Raw genomic sequence first — 9,714 nt, forward strand, 5'->3', positions numbered from 1 at the left:
CTCGCCCTCCATTGGCTGCCCCGGCGGGGGCGGGGCCCGGCCCCTGCACACGCACGTGTGTACACGCACAGGCACGCTCCCGCGTGCGCTCCTGTGTGCCCGTGCAGGCACCGGCACGCGCGCCTGTACGCACCCCCCGACGGCACGCACGTGTGTACATATGCGCACCCCTGTGTGCACACGCCTATGCACACCCCCTCCATGCATTCCTGTGTGCACACGGGTGTACGCACACACACACACACGTTCATGTGTGTGCTCCTGTGTACACAATGATGCACAGGCATAAGTGCACATTTCAGCATATACGCATGTGCACACACTCATACGTGCACTCCCGCGTGCACACTGACACGCAGGCACCGCCACGTGTATACACGGATGCACACACTCATGTGTGCACTCCTGCGTGCTCAGGCAGAAACTCACGTCTGGATATACCCATATGCACACACTCCTATGTGTATTCCTGTGTACACACTGAGCCAAACAGTCTGTATGTACACATATGCACACACTCCTACGTGCACTTCTGCAAACATATTGATACACAGGCACAAGCACAAAGGCGCATAACTGTATGGACACATGCACACACACATATGTGCGCTCCTGTGTACAAAACAATGCACAGGCACAAACACGCATGTGCATACACATATGCACACATTCATATGTGTACTCCTGTGTACATAATGATGCACAGGCACAAATGCACATAACTGGATATGCACGTATGCACACACTCATATGTGCTCGCCTATGTCCGCACTGATACAAATGCACAGCTCTGTAGGTACACATATGCACACACTCATACATGCACTCCTGTGTCCACATTGCTACACATGCACAGGCACACACACATACACATATGCACACACATAAACACAGTCAAACACACCATGCAGGCAGCTGTAGGCACACACTCACACAAACACACTTGTACTCATATACACCCATACCTATGCAGGCAGACATATACACACAGCTCCCCCCCCCCACACACACACACATCCACCCAGACGCACAAACATACATGTCACCACACATTCACGCAAACACATCTGCACACCTACATTCATACAAACGCACGAAGCACCTGTGCCCGGACTCACGGTTGCACATACCGAAGCACACACACACACCTGTGCTGTGCGTACACCCGTTCATACGCCATAAACACGCACACGTACACGTGAAACGTCAGTGCCAAGGAAGATTACTCGCGGCTGCCTGTTTGCTGAGCAGAGGGGGGGACGTCTGAGCTTAGCTAAATATAGGCATGTCAAGGGAAACATGCACACACACACATGCACACTCACACACCAAGCTTACCATGCAGCTGATCCTGCCCCGACAGCCTGGCAGGGATCATTGGGGTCTGCTGGGGCTGGCTAAATGCCCCATGAAGAGTGCCCTGGGGCAGCTGCATGGGCTGTTTGCTGGCCCGGTAGTGGCTCTGGCACAGGCTGCTCTCACCTTCCTCCAGGAGCCACACGCTGCTGCCTTTCCACATGCTCCTTGAAGGACAGGACCTGGCTCGTCCCGCTGCCCTCACCAGGGAGGACCCCAGCAGCCCTTCCAGCTGGCCTGGGCCCTGTCCAGCTCTGCCACCGACCTGCTGTGCAACCTCGAGCAAGTTACCTGCTGTTCCCTCCCCATCCGTGCAGATGTGCGCACACCAGAGGTGCCACGTGCTGGGTCCGACCCTAGGCCTGCACCACCCGGTCCCCTGTGTCGCACAGCGGCCCGGACGGACGCTGAAAGGGAGAGTGACCCGGGGCTTTTCCTCTCGCTTGCAGCCTCTGACATTTAGGTCTGGGACAGACGTGGCATCAACCAATTTGACCCAGATCAGTCAAGCCATTTTCAAACTGGTTTATGTGCGCTGAACATCTGTTCTGTTACAGGCTTAAACCAGTTTCTGATCCGGTTTATGTGTAATGTCTGTCCCTAGTCTAGGAGGTTGTGGTCCAGAGGCCGTGCCCCTCACTCTCCTGCTCAATAGCGGCTGAAGCCCCTTTTCCTTCAAGAACGGGTCCAGGCCGTTTGCATCTGGCTGAACGCCCAGCTTCCACACTGTGCACACACACATGCATGAACATACACACACGGTGGACATTACACACGGTGGAGCTGGGCTTTGCACACCCCCGCACACTTCCCTTTGCTCTCCCCCCCGGCAGGTTGTGCATTCCCAGGACACCCCCGCAGCCGCCTTTGATCTGCCTCGGTCCGTCCCGGGGTTGAAAGAGCAGGAAGCAGGATTCGCCTCCCAGGCAATTGCGCTGATTCCCGGGACAGCTTTATGGGCAGCCGGTGGCTGCTGCTCTCAGCCCCCCACCCGAGCCGGGGGCAGGGGGCACAGATGAGCTTCCAGATTCCTGCCTTCCTCACCCCGCTTTGCTTTGCTAGCTCAGCTCTTGGCCCCTGTCCCAGGCTGGGCCCAGGCGGCTGGGCATCATCACTCCCTACGGCTGAACCCCGTTGCAGGAGATGCCGGAGCCCAGGCCGCCACCCTGGGCGTGAGGCCAGACCCCGGGTGAGGCCGGCGGAAGTCGCGGTGCTTTCCGTCTTTCCAAGCTCAGCTCGTGCCCCCATACTCTTCCCCGCTCCCACCCACCCCTTCAAGGCTCCCCCCTGATTTTTCACGGCAGTGGCATCCTCGCTGCCCTCTTCTCCCAGCCACAGGCTCCTCCACCCCGACCCCTTCCCTCGCTGCGCGCCGAGATCCAGCCTCAGTCGGATCCTGTCCCTGCCCCAGCCTGGAGGAGAGCTGGGCAGGAGGATGACAAGAGGATCCTTTGTGTCCGCAGGCATCTGGGAGCTTCCCAGCTTGTCCGGCTCTGAGTGGGGCTGGAAAGGACCCCAAGGGTCTCATAGTCCAGGCCCTGGCCCGGACACAGGACACGCTGTTCCTCCATTGTTGGCTGTGACTTGATGTTTTGCACACAGGGATTACACTCGTGAGATGCCTAAGAGGGCAGGATTGTTACTTTCTGCTGGGGAAACTGCGGCAGCGAGGTTAATGGATGTGGCAAAGGCCCCGGAGCGGGGACCGGTGTCGGAGGCAGGATGGGACACCCCTGCGGGCCTGGAGAGCGTGTGCGCTTGGGCGGGTCAAGGCTGGGAGACGAGCCCGGGGAGACCAGCTTGTCCTGCGCTCCCTCTCCTGACCCCTCCGACACGCTCCTCCGAGCCTGGGAGCGCTTTGCTCCCGGGCGAGCGGGTCTGACCCAGAGCAGCCCGGTGCCTGCCATCCAGCCTGGCCCCTCAGCCCCGCAGCTAGAGACCCCCAGACAGTTCAGCGAGGCCTGCCCGGCTCCCCTGCTCCTTCGCCCGTGGCTCCTGGTCCTCTCCCGGTTCCCCGATGAGCCCAGCCCCTTGCTCAGACTGGCCCCGGGCACCAGGGCCTGCTCAGGGCAGGGAGGGAGCTGACAAATGGTTGGGAACACAATGGTGGGAGCAGAGGGACTTCAAAGGGGCTATTGACAGGAAGATCAGAGACCGGCCAACTGCAATCCCCGCCCCCAGCCGAGGGCAATAGGATTTTATGGCCTGGTCCGGCTCCCTTTCAAGCCCCGAGAGCTTTTGATTCTCCCCCCACACCTTCCCCACGCCCGCCCTGCCCGCCGGACTGGAGGCTGGAGTTACCTGGACAGCCCGGCCAAGCATTATTCCCAAGCCCTGCAGGGGTGGAAAACTTTAGGAGAGGGCTCTGGGGCAATGGGAGGGGGGACCTGATGCTTCCAGGGCCTGGAAAGAGCGGGGCGGCGGAAGAGAGGAGCGACGTGCGTGTTCTGGGTGATGGAGCAGCGGGGAACATGGCCTCCCCTTGGCTGGCCAGCCCTCCGGAGGGCTTCCTGTTTTCCAGAGCGTCTAGCCCCCAGCTCTGCCACAGCCCTGCCGGTCGACCTTGGGCACATCACTTTCCTCTCCGTGCCGCCATTCCCATCCCCAGAGCTGGCGGTGAGGCTGGACAGGGACTCTCAGGCCAGGGGAGTCCTGCGAGGCAGGTGCCAGCACATTCGGGTCCCCAGCTGCCAAAGGCAGGAGGCTGGGGGAATCCACCCAGCTGGGGTCAGATCCGGGGGGTGCAGCGGTGCATTTCCACCCCGCTTTGAGTCGTGCTCCACCCACGGTTAGACCTGACTGCCTGGCAGTGGCAGCAGCGAGGCCGTCATTTAACTTCACGGCTCACTGCAACCTACCCGATTCCTGCTAAACTCTTCACCCCGCGGGAGTTAATGCCCCTCTCTCCTTTCTCGTGGTCTTTCACGGTTCCACTAGCCGAGCTGGTCCTCCTTCTGCAATCCTCCTGCCTGTTCGCTGCTCCTGGGGATATAGCTCCTATTTCACAGCTCCCGCAGGCTGTTCTTAACTAGTTAGAAACATTCACACGGGGGTGGAAACATTAACTCGGGGGAACATTAGCTCGGGCGTGGAAATAACGGTCAGCAGAGCGCTGGATGCACTGCCAGGCTGCTCGAGGAGGTTAGGTTTGCTTTTATGAATCTGAAAAAAAAGTATCTTTAACGACTGCGGGACTAATGGAGCAACTTCTGATTATTCTTGCCTCGTCTGTTGTGGATTCATACATAATCCGTGATACGGCGTGGACAGGACAAGGAGCAATGGGCTCACGTTGCAGGTTGGATATTAGGAAAAACTTTCTTGCTAGGAGGTTAGTAAAGCACTGGAACAGGTTACCTAGAGAGCCTGTGAGATCTCCATCCTTGGAGGTGTTGAAGACCCGGGTAGACAAAGCCTTGGCTGGGATAATGTGGTTGGAGCTGGTCCTGCTTGGAGCAAGGGCTGGACTAGATGTGGGGACCCTTCCCACCCTCATGGTCTATGATGCTATGAATACGTATTACAATAAAGGTGGGTTTTTTTCTTTTACTTTGATTTTTAAATGGCAGACTATAGCCCTGGGCCCGCACGTATTAGTGACACTTCTGGTTTCTCTCAAGTGTGTGTTGTGTTGCATGTGAGGATGCACCTCACCATCCATGCCCTCCCTTTGCAAACTCCTCGATCCTCCCATGGCTGGACTCCTCCACCCTCGGGTTACCTCTCGGTGTCCCGCAACCCCAGGCAGGTCCCCGCTTCGCGCTGGGCGCTGCACAAACACAGCCCAAGCCGCTGGCGACACGAGGAGCTCCGGTCACGTGTGACAGGGACACAAGTGGATGTCTACCTAGGAGGCCGAATGCAGGATCTGACCCCTCTAACTGCCTACCGGTGTCTGGGGAGGGGGTGGGCCTCCTCCCAGGTGGTTTGGGGTGTCATTTATCCCGAGCACCAGGATGCACCTGTTATTTGTTGGAAGAGCTGGCAAAGGTCTCAAGGCAAGAGGCTCGTGCAGCAGCTGGTCCCAGCGGTCACAGGCCCCGCAAGCTCTGGCGAGGACCACCCCTCCGTCCACGGGGACGTGGCCCAGCCAGCTCCCCTCCCGCCGGTCCCCGAGCTGGCAGGCAACCACGCCGTGGCTCAGGGATGGGGCAGATGGAGCGGCTTCCTGGAGGGCAGGGGGCCTGGCTGGGTTTTTTTTGCAGCTGTCGCGCTTTTACCAGCCCCTGACGGGCTTCCACGTGGCAACGACCTTGCCCTCGGCATGGATGTAGTAGACAGGGTGCATGGCTGCGGTGGCACAGGCCTGCAACACGCACATGGGACGTGGGTCAGGGCACCGTCCCCGAGATAAGCACCCCGCAGGGAGCCGGCCTCGGGGAAGGGGATGCTGAAGAGCCCACTCCAGCCCCGGCACCGTCCCGTGGGGCGTTGGAGTTGGGCTCCCTACTCACGTGGTACGGGATCAAGGCCAGGAGGCTCCCCAGGGGGAACTCGCTGAAGTCCAGCGCCCCCACGACGGGCTCGACGCGGCCGTGCTCCTGGGTCATTCCCACCAGCCTGCGACGAGGGAAAGAAATGGGTCTGCAGCAGACGTGGCCCTGCTCTCCAGAGCCCAGCTCCCTCGGTGGGGCTGGTGCAGCGGGCACGGAGCGGGCCGTGTGTGCAAGGGAGGTGTGCGGAGGTGTCTGCAGGAGACAGCGGGCAAGGCGATGTGTGGAGGGAGGACAAGGCTGCACCAGGCTCTTCTGGGCTGCTGCAATGGTCCATAGAGGACTGCTGCGCCTGGACGCACGTTAGATCGCCCCCAAAGCTGCTCTACCTTGCGTCAGGCCCTGTCCTGTCTCCGACAGTGGCAGAAGTGGATGCTACAGAGGGCGAGCATTAAACCGGGTCTCTTCCCTATTCAGTATTCTCCTTGCCATGCACAGATACCAAAGGAAACGCCTCCAATCCTTCTGTTCAACCGACCATTAATTTATCTAGTCCCTTTTTGAACCAGGCTAGGTGCGTCTTTACTGCTCAGCACAGATACATTTATCAGAGGATAAACTGAGTCTGGAGAAGGGCAGCCTGAGGGGGGCTTTAGGACCATAGGAAAGTAGGGCTGGAAGGGACCCCATAAGGTCATCTCGTTCAGCCCCGTGCTCAAGGCAGGATCAATCAATCCAATGACTAACCCATCCCGGCCAAATGTCTGTCCAAAGTAGTCTTGAACATTTTAAGGGATGGAGAATCTGCAATTTGCCCCTGCTTGGCCACCCTCCTCCTCTTCATTTCCCTTGCCGCAGCTCGAGGCCGTTGCTCCTAAATCTGGGAACAAACGGGTTGTTAAAAGAGGGTGGAGATCATCATCTCCTGTGGCCGAAGGGCAAGGACAAGAAGCAATGGCCTTGAATTGCAACCAGGGGGATTCAGATGGGTGCTGCAGTTCTCCTAAAGAAGGACAGAGCAACTCCAGCCCCAACCCCCTGCCACCACCTCCACCTCCGCTCGGCCACGATCACTTCAGGTCCGGGTGGCCCTCGATGAGCGCGTAGCCCGTGGGCAGCTGCCCCAGGCCGTGCAGGCTCAGCCCGGCCCAGCCGCAGTCCACCAGGAGCTGGTTGCGATGCGGGTAATGGCCGATCACCCTGGTCAGGACCCGGACGGCGACGTCCTCCAGCTGGCAGGACCCGATCGTCACCTGCTGCAGGTCTGCGGAGCCAGAGGCAGCCCCCGGGGCTCAAGCGGCTTCCCACGTCCCCGCTCCTAGATGGAGCCGGAGGAGGTGTGTGGGGGCCCGGGCAGCCCCGGGCCTCGGGCCGGGTGTGGAGGCTTACCGTAGAAGATGTAGTTCCCGGGGTGGACCTCGGTGAGCCTGCCCATGTCGGCCACAGGGTGACTGCAGGACGGGGTGGACCCGATGCTGGACGCGGGGCACGTCACGCCTGCCTCCTGGAGCCTGCGGGGACAAGACCGGTGCCACTCTGAGGGGCAGGGATGGGGCCGGTGTCCTGGGAAGGCCCCCGCGTGGCAGGGCCGTGCTGTGACCCCCATTGAACAGCCAGGAAACGGGGGCGCGGACAGGGGAAGTGACTTGTCTGAGGCCACACAGAGAGTCTGTGGCAGAGCAGGGAGCCCTAAACCACCAGACCGTCCTTCCTCTCCGTGGCCTGGGAGGTTGTGAGAGATCGTGGAGGAGGTGAGAGATGGACTGGGACGCCGAGTGCATCACTTCATCATGCCTCGCCTCTGTTTCCCCATCTGTAAAATGGGGGCAATGCCGCTGACCTCCTTGGCGGCTCTCTCCGTCACCCCACAGCCACACCTCCACTCTGGAAGTGCTGGCTTAGCCCTGCCGTGTCCAAACCACCACCGAAATAGGGGACGGGTGTCTGGCAGCGAGAGGACGCGCAGCTCGGGCTCTGCAGCCGAGCTCGCAGCGGCGCCTGGAGAGCATCATCCCTGCGAACGCTAATTTGTGCGAGACGTCTCCCATAAATAACCGGGCAGCAGGAGCCTGTGGTATGCTGCAACGGTCCTGGCCCCGAGCCTGTTCCCTTCCTCCCCTCCTCCCCGCCCCGATCCACCGTCCCACCAGCGTGTCCGGAAAGGCCGGGGGACGACGGCGATAAAACCAGAGCCGCAGTCACCCCAGCCCGCGCGCCCCCTACAACACCTGCGACGAGCCCCTGAACGGCAGGACGATCTTTCCCATCGGAGAGGAAGGCGCAGACCGCCCCAAGAAGCAGCATCCCCTGCCCCGAATTGACACCGAGCCCCTTCCCTTCCCGGGAAATCAGCTCACAGCCATCAAGGCCAAGCAAGGACCTCTACCGCTGCCTGGTCTGACTTCCCGCATCGCTGCCGGCAATCCCTCGATTGGAGGACGATCTCTGCCACGGCTCGTGGATGGGCTGCGACCAGCCTGGGGTTTCTGAGATGCAGGGGCCGTGTCCAGGATCCCAAAAAGCCCACGTTGGAAAAAACGGTCCCAAATCAGCCAGATCTCTCCCCAGATGCATCCCTGCAGTGCAGCGCTGAATAGCCTGCCTCCTGCACCGCACAGACACGGACAGACTGGTTCTTGTTCGGGGGCTACGCAAGCCCCCAAGTGCCGCCTGGACGGCTTGGCACGCGCGGGGTCTGTACCAGGCCAAGAGCCCTGATTTTGGCTGCCCAAAGGCATTTGGATGAACCCATCCAGCGAGACCTGAACAGCAGCAAGTCTTTAGGGAGCTGCAACCACCTGCAGCTGGGCAGATGTTTGCGGAGAGGCCAGCCTGGGCCAGGTGTTCTCCCATCTTTCCTCCCATAGCTCATGTTCCTCGTGCTTAACGACCGGCCCCAAAGCAGCTCATCCAACCCCTCTCGTCCCCGGCGGGCGCCGTTCAGGGGTGCCTCTGGGGAGCCAACGGGCGGGTGCAAATAGCACGTGTCCAAAGGAGGCTGCATCTATAGGGAAGGCACAGCGCAGCACGTGGACGCGCACGCCCACAGGTAACATTTGCTGTCATTGCAGCAGGAACCTGCCGGGCTTTGCTGGATGTTTTGAAGTCCTCCTGGTCCTTCCAGGAGCTGACAAAGCGCGTCCCCTCCCCAGAGCCAGCCTCCCCCCCCGGAGATGTTGCAATGCGCACATCTGGCAGACAGTCCTTGCCGGAGGGCGAACCTCGGCAGCGAGGTTTCAGGCAGCCCCAGCTGCACCAGCGACTGCCACCACTGATGTGGTTTTACCAAAGGAGAGCAGCAATGCGCCCGCAGCCCCCACCCCCCAGCCTGCCCTGCTCCCGGGCTTCCTGCGGGCTCCATGTCCGCAGGGGCCTGCTGCAACCTTTCCAGGCGGTGGTGGACCTCCAGATGTTTGCAAAGCAGCTGTCCTGGCAGTTGAGGATCCAAAGTTGGGGGCGGGTTGTGGTTAAACCTGGTACGATTGAGTCACGGGAAGGTCATGGGTCCTAAACCAGGCGAGACAGATGCCCGTCCAGGCAGGAGACCCTGGGCAGCTTGCTCCACCACCCTGCTGGCATGACAGCCAGGAAGCTTTCCTCTCAAGCCGCCGTGCTGCTGTCAGGACCCACTGCCTCCATCCTGCCCTCCGCGGCAGGGGGAACAGGCACGCTCCCTCTTTTTGGGGGAAAGCTGTGATCACATCCTCCTTTTGTCTCCTCTCCTCCAGACCACACGTGCCTGGCTCCCTCCGCCTTTCCTCGCACAGCTGCGCGCCTCTATTATCTTTGCCACTCACCTCCGAAGCCACTTCTGCATCCTCGTAGTTTCATAGATGTTATTAATAATCGGGTCCATCCCCCTTAAAAATCAGAGCCCAGAACTGCACCCAATACCCCAGCTGAGGCCTAAACCAGCTGTGCGGCA

The 9,714-nt window shown here is 60.2% G+C and overlaps 1 protein-coding gene across 3 annotated transcripts in view; it reads right to left on the reverse strand.

The window, feature by feature from the left end:
• Positions 1–2,646: 2,646 nt before the first annotated feature.
• The window catches only part of LOC102375464 (D-threo-3-hydroxyaspartate dehydratase-like), a 22,554-nt gene continuing 15,486 nt past the window's right edge, over positions 2,647–9,714 (reverse strand). Inside the window, exons 6-9 of one of the 3 annotated variants that reach the window (XM_025207361.1) lie at positions 7,179–7,300; positions 6,864–7,053; positions 5,811–5,916; positions 2,651–5,662 (exon numbers count right to left, since the gene is read on the reverse strand). In XM_025207361.1, the coding sequence (XP_025063146.1) occupies positions 5,573–5,662; positions 5,811–5,916; positions 6,864–7,053; positions 7,179–7,300 (508 nt within the window). In that variant the 3' untranslated portion in view covers positions 2,651–5,572. Of the gene's footprint in view, positions 5,663–5,810; positions 5,917–6,863; positions 7,054–7,178; positions 7,301–9,714 lie in introns of all 3 variants that reach the window. The other 2 variants (XM_025207360.1, XM_025207362.1) reach the window with 2 other exon arrangements.

Source organism: Alligator sinensis, unplaced genomic scaffold (assembly GCF_000455745.1).
Source record: "Alligator sinensis unplaced genomic scaffold, ASM45574v1 scaffold1298_1, whole genome shotgun sequence".
NCBI lineage: Eukaryota > Metazoa > Chordata > Crocodylia > Alligatoridae > Alligator > Alligator sinensis.